General features: G+C 57.6%; 1 protein-coding gene across 2 annotated transcripts in view; it reads left to right on the forward strand.

The window, feature by feature from the left end:
* Positions 1-13955, forward strand: part of CMKLR1 (chemerin chemokine-like receptor 1) — a 28895-nt gene extending 14940 nt beyond the window's left edge. The window contains exons 2-3 of one of the 2 annotated variants that reach the window (XM_080650818.1): positions 11382-11461; positions 12312-13955. In XM_080650818.1, coding sequence (XP_080506944.1) covers positions 12315-13430 — 1116 coding nt within the window. In that variant the 5' untranslated portion in view covers positions 11382-11461; positions 12312-12314 and the 3' untranslated portion in view covers positions 13431-13955. Of the gene's footprint in view, positions 1-11062; positions 11462-12311 lie in introns of those variants that run through there. The other variant, XM_080650819.1, reaches the window with a different exon arrangement.
* Positions 13956-14971: the final 1016 nt, after the last annotated feature.

A 14971-nucleotide genomic window follows, 5' to 3' on the forward strand; every position in this document is an offset into this window, starting at 1 on the left:
GGGAAACTGAGGCCCCAAAGAGCCAGGGATTTACCTAAGAACATTTGCCAAGTAGAGCCTGCAAAGCATCAAAGAAAGAGCACTCGATTCTTAATCTGTATTCAGATCCCACCTTTGCCTCTTGGTAGCCACACGACCTTGGATAAGACTCTTGACCTTGCTGAGCCTCAGCTTCCCCAACTCTAAAATGGGGGTGATCTTAACCACCACCCCACAGGGTTTGTGTGGGGTGACGTGCAGAAAGTGCGTCTCAGCGCCTTGGCACACAGAATAGGGGCTCAATAAAATGCTGTTATTTTGGTGGTTGTTACTAAAAGTAGTTAACCCTGACGCTGGGACTCAAAGCTCCTTGCCAGGATGCCTGGCTGGGTCTCCTGTACCGACCGGGGCCCTGGTGTGAGTTTCAGGGGCCCGGTGAGGTTCTCATTCATCTGACAGCAAGAGAGAAGGAAGAGGGCAGGGAGCAAGGCCTAGGGGTGGAACAGAAGCGCCCCAGAAGCAGACAAGCCTTGTTCTTAGCTTCCTTGCTCCTTCCTGTCCCCCAGCAGGTGGGGGGCCTGCTGATGGGGACAGTGGCTGTGGCTGCCACCTCCCAGGTGTCTCCAGGTGCCAGGGGGAGAAGCCATGCTTTGGGGCAGTATCTGATGCAGCCTGGCCCTCAGGGCAGAGGGTGGGCTGTGCTGGCCTGGATTGAGGGGGCAGGGTTTGAGACAATGACTTCTCAGGGGGCACCTGTTGTTACCCAACAGGGGACCTGGCCCTGAGCGGGTCTGCCTCAGGCCAGCTGGTCCTGGGTAGGTCCTTGGCTTTGTGTGGGACACATTCACAGCCCGAGTCCAGGTGACTTTGGGGGTGCATTTACTAAAGCTGGGGGCAGTGAGACAAAGGAGGGCCTAGGGTAGAAGAAGCGACAGGAGAGCCTCAATGGGGCTCACTGGGAGGTCAGGCAAAGGGGGCCTTGTGGACGGGTCAGGGGGTTAGCCCGGGACGAGCTGCCGCTGCCTGTCGCTCCCCTGGTTGGAAGTCTCTGGGGTCCCCCGGAGGTTAGGAAGTGCACGCTGTGGGGGAAGGGAAGGCACAGGCATGTGGGTCATTTGTCTTGAGGGCTTTATCTCTCTCGTGCAGGCGGGAATCTTAGGGGAGATAGCAGGGGAGGGTTTCGGCAGAATATTTGTCAGCTTTCCCAGATGTGTTCTTCCAGGGGCACGGTCTCTGCTGATTGGCAGCTGGTGCGAGTGTCCCTCACCCTCCTGGCGTAGCTGCTTTTCGGGGCCTGGGGCTGAACTAGAAGGGAGGCCTGGAGGCCGTTATGTCAAGGGCAGTGACCTTCTGCACTGGCTGTAAACTTCTCGGCCTGTGGGTTCAGCTATCTCAGTGCCCGCAAACCACTTGCCAGGCATTTTCCTAGCTTCTTACTATCCCGCCTCACCACAAACCCTCAGAGTGCAGGCTCCAGGCCCACGCTGGGAGCAGGACACCGGACCCATCCCACGGGCTGGCGCCTGGCCTGGGGAGACGGTGACCGCCACGAGCAGCCGTCACTGACCACAGAGAACTCCCCCAGCACACGCTGCCTCGCAGACGCACTGTGCTCACGGCTTGGGATTCTTTGCGTGAGTGGACGCATGGCTGCCTCGGGGGGATTCCGCAAAGGGGGTGCTAGGCCTCCCAGTCCTGTGGGATCTGAGAAAGAGAGAATATTTGTTGCCAGGCTGCCTCCGGGGGCTGGGCCGTGTGTATGGGGAGAGGCACAGGCCCTCTGCCCCATGGCTCGGGACACAAGCTGAGTGGCCGAGAGGGTTTGTTTGCTGGACTCACTGTTGGGGGACAAGGGGCTTTCTGGCCTGGGAGGAGAGACCTCTCTCCAAACATTCGTGCTGGGGCCTTTTGTGGCTGGGAATGGCGGCCGGGTCTGCGATAAAATAGGGTTTGCAAAGAGGCGTGGGCACTCCACCTGGGCAGGGGGCTGGGGGGGGGGGTAGGGAGCTGGGGTCAGGCCTTAGCTTGGTCCTAGGGCAGGCAGGGGCCAGACTGCGGGGCCTTAGGGGTTTGGGTAAGGAGCTGGTGTTATTCTAAGGGTAAGAGGAGCAGCGAGAACTTTATCTTTTTAAAAATATATTCCTATTGATTTCAGAGAGGAAGGGAGAGAGAGATAGAAACATCAACGATGAGTGAGAATCACCGATCGGCTGCCTCCCACACACCCCACACCGGAGATGGAGCCCACCACACAGACATATGCCCTGACCGTGACTTCCTGGTTCATAGGTCGATGCTCAACCACTGAGCCACACCGGCCCGGTGAGCAGCTGAGAACTTAGAAGCAGGAAGTCATGCGATGAGGTGTGCATTTTAAAAAGCCCTCGCCAGCTACTGGGCGGGGCGGGGGGGGGAGGGGGGAGGGGGGAAATAAACTCACGGTGGTGGCGCGAGGCTGGCTAGGGGCCTGTCGTAGTCATCCAGGGAGCAGAAGTGACAAGGTTTGTGAGCTGTTTAGGGGACAATGGGTAGGATCTGACAGATGTGGGGTGTGGGAGGGGGAGGCAGGGGCAGCCTGGGCTCTCCCTCAGGGTCTCAGCAGGACACAAGCTACCCATTCAAATGGGGTGAATGGCGAGAGCTGAGGAAAGGGGGGGGCGCGTAGAAAGGGTGGGCAGTGTGAGGGACAGGGCAGCGATTCAAGGTCTAAGGTGCACGGAGACCCTCCTGTCCTAGGCCGAGGACAGAGTGGTCACTGCCACCCCGGGGGCACAGCCGTGGTCCGCAGATGGAGACCCTGCAGGGAGGGAGCTGGGAGAGTGAACGCCCGGGTTCGCTGTCCCACTGCCCTACAACCTCCACTCCTAGAGGTCAGAGGGCAAGGAGCCCCGTGGTGTCACTCCTGTGGGTCAGCGGGCAGGGCCCAGAGCAGCAGGGAGTGAGTTGGGGGACAGCACACAGGGGAGGAAGGAGTGGCCTTCTCTGGGGGCATGCCAGGCATTACAGATGTTGGGGTGTCCCGCTTCTGGGCTCTCCCCAGGTACTGAAGGTTTCTGGGGCCCCTGCCTCTAAGCAGGTGGGCTGTCCAGGTCCAGAGGCATAAGTTCTGGGCTTCGCCGACCCCTGCGTGCACCCCATCTCAGCCAGAAGGAAGTGGGCAGCCGGTGAGGCCACCAGTGCCTTCCACCCGCGGCGGTGACTCAGCGTGAGCTCCCGGTGTGGGCGTGGGACCAGGGAGGAAACGCTCCCAACACAGCTAATTCTGTCCGGGGCTGGCGGCCAGGCGCACCGCTGGAACAGCAGCTGGCGCTGTGTGGTTTCAGGGTCTCAGGGTGCCTCAGAGCTGGGGATCCGGGGACTGGAGCCCTGAGGGGTTTCCTGGAGCCACCTGGGGGTGGGGGGTGCTGGGAGGCCCCTTTTCTCTGCCCTGAAGGGTGAGACATTGGGGATGGACCAGGCATCCGGACCCAGTCAGCGCCCTGGCCTGGGGGATGCGGGGACATTGCTGGGGAGAGACGGACAGTTGGGACCGGGAGAGTGGTGTCTGGAAGGCCCTGGAATGTCTCCGCCGCTGGCTGAGGCTGTGCTCTTGGACCAGTAGGAATAGCAAAGGGGTCAGGGAGTCTGGTTCACATCCTGAGCGGATGCGTGAAGGCTGTGTGAGCCTGGCTGGCCACCCGCCTCTCTGAGCGAACTCCCACTCCACCTGCGCGCGGAGGAGGCGCAGTGCAGAGGCCTCCGGGGAGGCAGGTGCCAGGCAGAGGGTTCCAGGCTCTGGGGACGCGCCCGCCACAGTCAAGACAGCCCAGGGTCCCCTTCCGTGTGGCTCAGGGAGGTTCACGTGCTCTCTCGTGACCTCAGTTTCCCCGGCCCCAAAATGGGATGCCCTCCGAGGGGCCCCTCAGCCCCTCAAACAAAGCCTTTCAGAAGCCAAGACACACAGAGGCGGGACATCTGTGCCGTCAGGGTGGGCTGGGGGTGGGGGGAAAAGGGAACCGGAGCCAGGCCACACACTGGGGAAGGGCCTCCCGGTTCCCCGAAGGTTCCCATGCCCCGCGGCTGGCCGATGAGGTGCCTGTGGGCTCCCACGGGGCTGGCTGATGAGGTGCCTGCTGGCCCGGGGCCACCACCAGGGAAAGTTAGTGCCATCTGCCCAGAGAGCAGCAGGTGGGGAGAGCCAGTGAGTGGCTGCGGGCAGCTTGGGCGGCTGGGCACACAGGTGAGTGATGTGGGCAGGTGAGGAGCTGCTGAGCCTCTCAGAGGGGAGGGTGGGGAGAGAAGGAGGGACAGGGTGACAGAGAGAGAAGACAGAGAGACAGGGAGGAAGGGAGAGAGAGAGAGAGAGAGGACGAGACATGTGGAGAGAGAGGCACGCACGGAGATCGGAAAGAGAGGCAGAGACAAGAGACAGAGGGAGAGACATGGGACAGACTGACATGGACACAGCTATGGTCGGGGGGTAGGGGGGAGCGAGTCCTTTACAGACTCAGGGTGCCCACTTGGCTAAAGGGCCTGGGCAGTGACCCAGAGAGGAAGGAACAGGCACGCCTCTGCCACCCAGATGCTTCTCAGCCCTGCGTCCCCGGAGCCTGAGGCAGGCAGCAGCTGGAGGAGGTGGGGCCCTGGAGTCATAAGGACCTGGGTTCAAGTCCCCGCTAACTAGGTGAGTGACCTCGGGCGAGTGACCCCCGCCCCCTTGGTAGATTGGTACTGATGCCAGCGGCCTTGTAGGAGTAGGGGGAGGCCCCGGTGGCCACAAGTGTGTCTGCCGCGGATGGATGAGTGAATGGGCTTTGTTCCTGCAGCCCTCTCCCCGGAGCTTCTGGGATCGAGACACATTCCCATTCAGGCCACTAACCAGGGGTGGGCAAACTTTTTGACTCGAGGGCCACAATGGGTTCTTAAACTGGACCGGAGGGCCGGAACAAAAGCATGGATGGAGTGTTTGTGTGAACTAATATAAATTCAAAGTAAAGGAGCGGAGGGGAGAGCAAGAGAACCGGATAGGACAGCCGGATCCGGCCCGCGGGCCGTAGTTTGCCCACGGCTGAACTAGACGCAGAGGGGCTTGAGGGAAAATCCCAGGGAACTCGGAGCCTCGCCTTGCCCTGTCCGTCAAAGGCACACCCAGAACCCTTCCAGAAGGATCTCCTGGAGGCTCCTGGGAGGTTCCACGGGGCAAAGACCAGAGGATTCCAGAACATTCCCAGGAGTCAAGCAGCGGACAAGGACAGAGAGAGGGTTTGGCAGTTCAGCAGGTTCTGAGCTTCCTCTTCTGTTCAGAGTGACCAATATGATCTGCCTGGCTTACGTGAGCTCGCTGTGTGACCTTGGGCACCTTACTGACCCTCTCTGGGCTTCCGTTTCCTGCTTTGGAATAGTGCTTAGAACTGTGCCTGGCACGCAGACATGGCTGCTTAACAAAAACTAAGCCGAGAACATCTGTCTCGGGTTTTTGCTCTCGGTGGTGGGAGGACCAGATGTGACCTTGAGCCCCTGTCCACCCCTCCCCCAGCAAAGGTCTGCGGGGGTGTGGGCAGGGCGGGGCCATCCGCAGCGAGACCTTCTGCCTGGTGACCATCTGGTCCCTGGCAGGGGCTAGGCTCGCCAAAGAGGTGCCAGGGCCTTGGCCACTGCCTGGCTGCCTCCAACTGGGCGGATGGGTGACTTCCTTGGCTCCTCCAAGTTCACTCCCGCCTGACGAGGGAGGAGGTTGTGAGGGTGGGGCCCTGGGCCTGCCCAGTGTGGCTTCATCAGGGATTCAGTGACCCAGGCGCTGCCCAAACAGAACCCCAGGCAGGGGTTTGGGGTGTCCCTTTGTTTGCTTTGGGTTTTTGTGGACCTCAGGACGGGAGGGAGGGCCGATATAATGACACCCCTCTGTCCATCTCCATCTGCATCGCCATTGGCCTCCGGGAGCCCCGCACTGGTCTTATTTTCTTTCTTCACTGCTCCGAATTCCTTTTAGCCCTGCTTTCTGCTCCCCCCCGGCTCCCATTTCCGCTCCCACAGAACCATTCTAATTGGTTCAATGTGTATCCTAATTTGTTCAACGTGTACCTTGTGATTCCAACATGTTCTTGCAAAAAAAAAAAAAAAAATCCCAAACAGTGCATGCTGTTTTGTGCGTGCGGCTGCTTGTGCAAGCATGTTTCCAATGGACTCAGTGCTGGGCGGGCAGGCGGCTTCAGGATGCTTGCATCCCGCTTTGTGGTGTGAGCCCTAGATAATCCGTCGCTTCTAACAGCTGCGCAGCATTCACCCGTCCCTCTCTTCCAGCCCCGGAGGGCATTCGGGTGGTGGGTACAGGGGACCGCTCTGGTGGGTACTGAGGGACCCCACCAGTGCACGATCGGGGCCGGGGAGGGATGCAGGATGCAACTTCTTGCGAGTCTGTACTTATTTCCAAGTAAAGGTATAAAAAAGAGAGTCACAAAAAGAGAGGAGTCTAGAGATTGTCTCCCTCCCAGTCCTGATTCCAGAAGCTCATCTTTTTCACGTTAGCTCATCCTCCCAGCAGCCCTGAGAAGCAGGTGGGGCACATACTATTATTCCCATTTTATAGATTGCACCACTGAGGCCCAGAGAGGGGAAGCGACTTGCTCCGGTGTCACAGCAGATCTCCTGCCTTTTGTATCAAATTCTTCCTGGCAACTTCTCCTAGGGAACTATGGGAACTGTCCAAGGAAAGGACAGGCATGGCTGGCCCGGGGGGTCTGTCCCAGGAGCCTCAGAGAAGACCAGCTCTAGGCCCCAGGTTCCAAATCGGGTGTGAGTTCAGGGTCACAGGAAGAATCTGGGAGCCCAGCCCGGACACCTCACCTGCTCCCTGGGCTCTCTGGGGAGCTGAGGGCAGAAAGGGGGACAAGCTGATCACAGGCTCACCTGCCCACCTGGGCTGTAATGGACGGTGCTGCCTTCGGCAAGTGATTCTCACATGTGCCCCAGACCTCAGCCAGACGGTCTTGAAAACTGGGGAAGGTGGATTCCTTGAGGGGCTGGGGAAAAGATCTGAATGAGGAGGTGTCCCTGGAGGATGGGGCACCAGGAACGGTGTGAAGCAAGATAGTTAAGCGCTCTGAGTCAGAGCAATCTTGGCGAGCACTGGCTGCTAGCTGATTGTGTGATATTCGTCTCACCTTTACATTGGGAACAATAACAATTCTGGTCCCGGGAGGAGTTGGCGATGTGTGAGCTAATGCAAGTAGAGCATTTGGTGGAGTGTTTGGGCTATTGTGTGCACTGATCACTTATTATCCTATATAATAAAAACCTAATATGCTAAGTGTCCATTCAACCAATCAAAGTGTAATATGCTAATTATATGCTAAGGCCACTCAACCACTTGCTTTGACGTGCACTGACCACCAGGGGGCAGACACTCTGACCGATAGGTTAGCTTGCTGCTGGAGTCCAGCTGATCGGGACTGAGTGAGATGGGCCAGACATGCCCTGGAGCCCTCCCGTGGTCCCTCCCTGGCTGGCCAACCTCCTGCGTCCCTCCCCGGCCCCTATCGTGCACTGGTGGGGTCCCTCAGCCTGGCCTGTGCCCTCTTACAATCTGGGACCCGTTGGGGGATGTCAGAGAGCCGGTTTCAGCCCAATCCCGCAGGCCAGGCTGAGTGACCCCGGGCCTCTAGTTTATTATAAGGAACTAAAACCAATATCAAGTATAATAACTATAGACATAAAGACCACCCCAAACCAATACAAAAACCTGCAGACCAGCAGGGTCAATGGAATTGCTGCTGTTGACCTGCAAATGTGATTCAGAGCTTCCTTGTGGCCACGTCAAAAAGGGAAATGTGATCTGTGGTAGGACCTGAATTTTCAAGAATGAGGAAGCAGCCCAGTTCCGCAGGGGAAGCAATGGTGTTCCCTACCCTGAATTCTCCAGGGCACTTCTCACTGGGAAGGGGGCTTCATAAGGGCACCCCAAGAGAGCAGGGGGCATTGCCATTGACCAGGACGTACACCTGCAGGTGTGATTTTCATGGAGCCTTTAAGGAAAGGTGAGGTGGCTCGGGGAAGGCAGCTCCATGGAGGATCAAGAATGTGAGGAAGGTCTGGGCTCTCAGAGTTCCAGGCTGAGGCTTATAGGACTCAGAGAGGTGGGATTGAGGACCCCCTAGCCATCAGGGAAACAAAGGGAGCATGAGACTTGGAAGTCGGGTTCTGGATTCAGATTTCCCAGCTGTGTGGCCTTGGTCAAGTTGCTTCACCTCTCTGAACCTCAGTTTTCTTACCTGCAAACTAATACCTTTGCAGGGTGGGTGGCAGCATTGCATGGAGTCTTGCATTGCAGTGTTTGGCATATAGTGAATACTCAAATAAATGTTACCTATGTGTATACGTATGTTATCCTATAGAATAAGAGAAGAATATGCTAATTATCCGTTAAGCTGTGAGGCGTAACGACCGACAGTGTAATGACTGGATCACGGATCAGGAGGGTGGGGCAGCAAACTATAAGCAGGCGGCGGAGAGCTACATGAGGGGGCAGGGCAGCAAGCTATGAGGGAGGGGGCAGGGGGAGCTACAGAAGGGTGGCAGAGAGCTACTGGCACATGGATTCATGCACAGGGCTACTAAATATATATATATATATATTTACTAGAGGCCCGGTGCACGAAATTCGTGATGGGGGTGTGTGTCCCTCAGCCCAGCCTGCACCCTCTCCAATCTGGGACCCCTCTCACAACCCAGGACTGCTGGCTCCCAACTGCTCGCCTGCCTGCCTTCCTGATTGCCCCTAACCGCTTCTGCCTGCCAGCCTGATGGATGCCTAACTGCTCCCCTGCCAACCTGTTTGCTAGCTGCCCTTCCCTGCAGGACTGGTCACCCCTAACTGCCCTCCCCTGCAGGCCTGGTCCCCCCCAACTGCTCTCCCCTGCAACCCTGGGCCATCCCCCCCCCCCACAACTGCCCTTCCCTGCAGGCCCGGTTGCCCCCAACTTCCCTCCTCTGCCAGCCTGGTCACCCCTAACTGCCCTCCCCTGCAGGCTTGATTGCCCCCAACTGCCCTCCCCTGCTGGCCATCTTGTGACGGCCATCTTGTGTCCACATGGGGGCAGCCATCTTGTGTGTTGGAGTGATGGTCAATTTGCATATTACTCTTTTATTAGATAGGATACTTTTTTCATGACCTTCCTGGTTGTGAGGGTTTAAGGAATACGAATAACTAGAATGTTATAGCTCTTTACAATTTACAGTTGGCAAAGGATTCATTCTCATTTCACATGACTCTCCTGACAACATGAAGGGGGGTTCTTACCCCCATTGGAGAGATGAGGAGACTGGAGCTTAGAGAAGCGAAATCCTTGCCTGTGTTGCCCTTGACCTGTCCTTGAACCCAGAGCTGGGAGACTAGTGGGCAGGAAGCATTGGTCCTCTGGCCTTCCCGACCCCTTTCACCTTCCCAGGCTAAGGCCATTTTAGGGAGTTAAGAGTGGATGCCTAAGAAATAATAATCATCATGATAATAATAATAATAATAAAAAGAACAGTGATAAAAACAATAACAACAGAGTTACCCAGTAACAATACTATTCTAAGTACTTTGCATGTGACATTTAATCCTCTCCACCATTCCAAATGATTGTGATCATGCCCATTTTATAGATAAGACAACTGAGGTGCAGAGAAGGTCACAGGAAGTTCATACAGACTGAGGATTTGGATGTGTGGCAGCCCAGAATCGGTGTCCTTGACCATTCAACCCAGTACTACCTCGTCTGGGGGCAGAAACAAGCTCAGGGCAGGAGGGATGTCTGTGGGGACAGAGGAGAGGCCAAATGCAAGCTTGTGACTGGGGTCCCTGTCCAGGGAGAGCCGAGGGACTAGGGTGTGGGGGCGGGGGGCGGCCACATACCAACTGGGGACACTGACTCACTCAGTTCTCAGGAGGAGGGGTGAGGGGTGAGCGGGTAGACATGCCCAGAAGATATCAGCGCCACCCTGTGCCGGCCCAGCCTGGCCCCCATTCAGAGATGGAAAGAGGTGGCCCCTGACCCTGAGCTACTCCCAGCTCAGCCGGAGAGCCAGACATGACATCATCTGTGTCCCCAGAGCGTCTCTGCAGACGCCACAGTGCTAAGTACTTGGTCCTGAGTCCCCGTTCCTTTCCACCCTCTTCCAGGGACTCATACCCCCCCCCCCAGCCCGACTGCCAAACAGGGGGGCATGCTGGGAGGTGGGGCCCACCCTCCTCCTTCCTTCTATCATCTTTTTTGTTGATGTTGTTAATCCTCAGCCGAGGATATTTTTCTATTGATCATAGAGAGTGTGGAAGAGAGGGGGAGAGACACAGAGAGAGAAACAGCGATGTGAGAGAGACACATCGATTGGCTGCCTCCCACAGGATCCCCGTCTGGGGATGGAGCCTGCAAGGGAGGTACGTGCCCTGGACCGGAATCAAACCCGGGACACTTCAGTTCTGTAAGCCGACACTCTATCCACTGAGCCAAACCGGCTAGGGCTCCTTCTGTCATCTTAGACTCGTCCTTAAAGCTCAGCTAATGGGTTAAAACTTGCCTCCTGGGGGTCTGAGGAAGCCTCCGACTCCCAGGCCAGGGAGCACCCCTCCTCGGCCGGGGAGCATTTCCTCTGCCTGGTGCCTTGCAACCGACTGTGAGCTCCGTGGAGGCCCCTCCTCCATCTTTCCCTGCTTCCTGCCTGGACCGTGGAGGTGATGACTGGAGCGCAGGCAGCCTTCCTGCCAGAAGAGCCATTTCTTTGTCCCTGGGGCCTGCACAGCCAGGCACAGGGGATGTGGGTGCTCAGTCATCAGATCATGATTTGGGGGCAGCATGGAGCAATGGGAAGAGCCCCGGTTCTGCAGACAGGGCTCCAATCCCGGCTCTGCCACCTCCTGCCTGGAGGCCTGGGGACCCGTTACCGGGCACCTCTGGAATTTGCTCCCAGCCTGCGGAGTGGGTCAACACCCCAGCTCCAATTCAGAGTCCCTGGAGCCCAGCGTCCTCAGTGGAATTTTACAAGTCGCTCTTTGTTTAATAAAATCAGATGCAATAAAATATAACCTCAAGTCCATTAAGGACCGGCGATGAATTTCGATGGAGGGAGGCTGGAGTGATGGGTAACGAAGAAGTGCCGATTGGCAGTCTCGCCAGGCTCAGACATCTACCTGCTTGGAGCCCGTTTGTCCAGATGGGAGGAGTGTTGGTGGTGGGAAGTGCAGGGATTCCGGGGCGCCAGGGTCCTGGGTTCAAATTCCAGCTCAGCTGCTCGTCAGTGGAGTCACCTCAGGCTCAGCGCTTCGCCTCTGTAAGTCCCCCATTCTTTTCCGTGAATCGGGAGTGACGACAAGAGGGCCTTTCTTGGAGCGCACTGGCGCTGTGGCTCCGAGACCAGGACCCAGCAGCTTCCTCCTGTTCTCCCTGCAGGTGCTTCCAGCTGTGCACAGAGACTGACTGACTGGCCGAGGACCCACCCCGGAGAGCGTTGGACACCTTAACAGTGAACGGTGAGGGACGTTCCGGGTCTGAGCTCATATCTCCAAAGGGTGGTGCTATTGGGGTCCACTGACAAGGTGGGAGCACCGCGGAGCTGTCCCCTGGGTCTTGGGAACACAGTTGGGACCGAGTTCATGGCCCTGTGCCTCTCTCCTTCAGTGCACTTAGCACCGTCACTCACAATTTTCCCATGATCACGGGATTGCGGATGAATGTTCGTCTCCCCCACTAGACTGTAAGGGAGAGGGGAGGGTTCCAGAGAGGCAGCCAAACACGGTTGTCCAGAGGATAGGTTCTGAAGTTGGGTTAACTCTCAGCTGAATGACCTCGGACGAATCGCTGACGTTCTCGGTGCCTCAATTGCCTCCTCTGTAATATGGTGTTCATAACCCATCTACCTCGCTGAGCTTTTGCAAGGACGAAGAGCGTTTGTTTATGTCAAGGCTTCAGGATAGTCCCTGGTGGGTAGGAGGTGCTGGCCGACTATTGGTTAAGACTCAGGGGTCCTCAAACTTTCTAAACAGGGGGCCAGTTCACTGTCCCTCAGACCGTTGGAGGGCTGGACTATAGTTAAAAAAAAAAAAAACTATGAACAAATTCCTATGCACACTGCGGGCCCGGGACGAGTCGGCTGCTAAGCAGGACAGGCAGCGGCAACCGGTGGGCTGGATAAATGTCCTCAGTGGGCCGCATGTGGCCCGCGGGCCGTAGTTTGAGGACCCCTGGACAGGAAGTAGTTACGCTAAGGAACCGGCCTTGTGCCTTGCCAGGGAGAACCAGGTCGGGCTTGCTGATATTGGTTGGCCTCTTGAAGGCAGTTCCAGTCCAGGTTCCTCTCATGACCTCGGTCTCCCCTTGCAGAGCATGGAGGGGGAGGATTACAACACCTCCTACTGGTACGAGGACGAGTACCCTGACGATTCCGAGGCCATCGTGATTTTGGAGGAGTTTCCATCCCCGGAAGGAGAGGCGATCAGGATCTTCCTGGTGGCGGTCTACAGCATCATCTGCTGCCTGGGCATCCTGGGCAACGGCTTGGTGATCTTCATCGCCGCCTTCAAGGTGAAGAAGACGGTGAACACCATCTGGTTCGTCAACCTGGCCATCGCCGATTTCTTGTTCAACCTCTTCCTCCCCTTCCACATCGCCTACGTGGCCATGGGCTACCACTGGGTGTTCGGGACAGCCCTGTGCAAGCTCAGCAACTTCCTGCTCAACCACAACATGCACACCAGCGTCTTCCTGCTGATGGCCATCAGCTTCGACCGCTGCGTCGCGGTGCTGCTCCCCGTCTGGTCCCAGAACCACCGCAGCGTGCGGCTGGTCTACGTGGCCTGCGTGGTCATCTGGGTCCTGGCTTCCCTCTTGAGCTTCCCTTCCCTCGTGTTCCGGGACACGGTCCTCGTGCACGGGAAGATAGCGTGCTTCAGCAACTTCAGCCTGGTAGAGGCCAACGCTTCCCTGGGGCTCACTCACCCGCATCCGGGCTCCCTGGGGTCTCGCTGGCACCTGGCGGTGAGCGTCGTGCGCTTCCTCTGTGGCTTTCTGATCCCGGTCCTCATCATCACGGCCTGCTACGTCACCATCGTCTGCAAGCTCCGGCGCAACCGCCTGGCCAAGACCAGGAAGCCCTTCAATATCATCCTGACCATCATCATCACCTTCTTCCTCTGCTGGTGCCCCTACCAAACCCTCTACCTCCTGGAGCTCCACCACACCTCCGTGCCTGCCTCCATCTTCACCTTGGGCTTGCCCCTGGCCACGGTCCTCGCCATTGCCAACAGCTGCATGAACCCCATCCTGTATGCCTTCATGGGTCAGGACTTCAAGAAGTTCAGGGTAGCCTTCTTCTCCCGCCTGGCCAACGCTCTGAGTGAAGACACGGGCCAGTCCCCCGACCACAGCCACAGGAACTCTACCAGGATGTCGTCCATAAACGAGAGATCCTCGAAGAACGAGAAGGAGACCAACATGTTGTGAGCCTCGCCTGGAGACTCCGACAGACACTCCCGACCTTGGCGTCCAAGGCGCTGTCTTCCCACGGCCGCCGCGGGAGCCTGTGAAGCTGCATTTCACGCGGGGCGAACAGTGTTCTGAGCCGGGTGCACAGGGCTCGGGACCCCTTTCTCCCGGTGGCATGGTGGGCATGGCATGCCCCGTGGCCCTCAGCCTTGGACCAGCGTCCCACGCTCCTTGGGAGACCAGCCTCGACCGACGACAACGACACAAAGCACAAAAGGGAGAATTCTCCAAAGCACTGCCGTGGACCGCGATCAGCACGAGACAGGGAGACGATGCAACCGACTGTGCGCTCCCTGGAAATGACACAAACACTCTACCGGGTCCCATCCCAGGGTGAGCGGAGGAGGGCAGAGCACGCCTCTCCCTACTTACCTATCCAGCAGCCAGACGGACATCTCACCCCTCAAGCCACTCCTCTGGACTGGGGCACGGGAATGCACAGGGGACCTGGGAGAGGAAGGTGACAGATGAGCCCTGGGCCATGCATTGGTGTTCCCCTCTCCTAGGAACACAAAGAACAGGCCCTGAGGGGCCCTGAGGGCTCATGGGGGGGGTGGGGGAGGAGAAAGGAGAAAGGACTTCCCATGGGCTTTGTGCTGAGCTATTTTGGGGGTGCGGGTGGTGCTAGTCCTTTCCCCCAACCCCTGTTCTCCCTTTCAATTTGTTCCTGGGGATGCTGGGTGGAGGGGGTGGCTTCATCAGCAGCTCCGACCCGCTCCCAGGGGTTCCCCTCTCCTTCCCTAATCTTTGGGCTCTGGCTGGAGCCACTCAAAATGAAACACTCCGGGGCAAGAGGTGAGCAAGGAGGGCCTCTCCTCTTCCTCCTCAACGTCCTCCACGCCTTGCTAGAGACCAGTCCCAAGGCAACCACAGGAAGCTACGTGGAGTGCCTTGCGGCTGGGGAGTGCGTCCAAGGGCCCAGTCACTGAACTTGAAGCGGAGGTTGGGGCCTGACCTTGACCTGTGCTCTGGGATGCAGGCCTGGGATGCATGCAGGCCGTGGGGTGCCAGAGGCACGGAGCTCCTGTGTGCAGCCCTGTAGCCTCTTCTCACCTAGGACAACTGGCCCAACAGCACACGGCTAACCAGAGGCTCTGTCTGATGCTATAGAGAATGTATCTATTGAGAATGTTCTAGACCAGGGGTGGGCAAACTTTTTGACTAGAGGGCCACAATGGGTTCTTAAACTGGACCGGAGGGCCGGAACAAAAGCATGGATGGAGTGTTTGTGTGAACTAATATAAATTCAAAGTAAAGGAGCGGAGGGGAGAGCAAGAGAACCGGGTAGAACAGCCGGATCCGGCCTGCGGGCCGTAGTTTGCCCACGGCTGTTCTAGACTATGACGATAGCCTGCATTTACTTAGCTCTCCCATGACAAGCACTGTACAGGGATCGGTATTCCTCACAGCTGCCCCGAGTTAGGTACAATTACACACGTGACTTCCCTTTTACATGTGAAGTATCTGAGCCTCAGAGCCGTTCAGGAGCTTGCCTGAGG

The sequence above is a fragment of the Plecotus auritus genome (genome assembly GCF_963455305.1).
Source record: "Plecotus auritus genome assembly, chromosome: 13".
NCBI lineage: Eukaryota > Metazoa > Chordata > Mammalia > Chiroptera > Vespertilionidae > Plecotus > Plecotus auritus.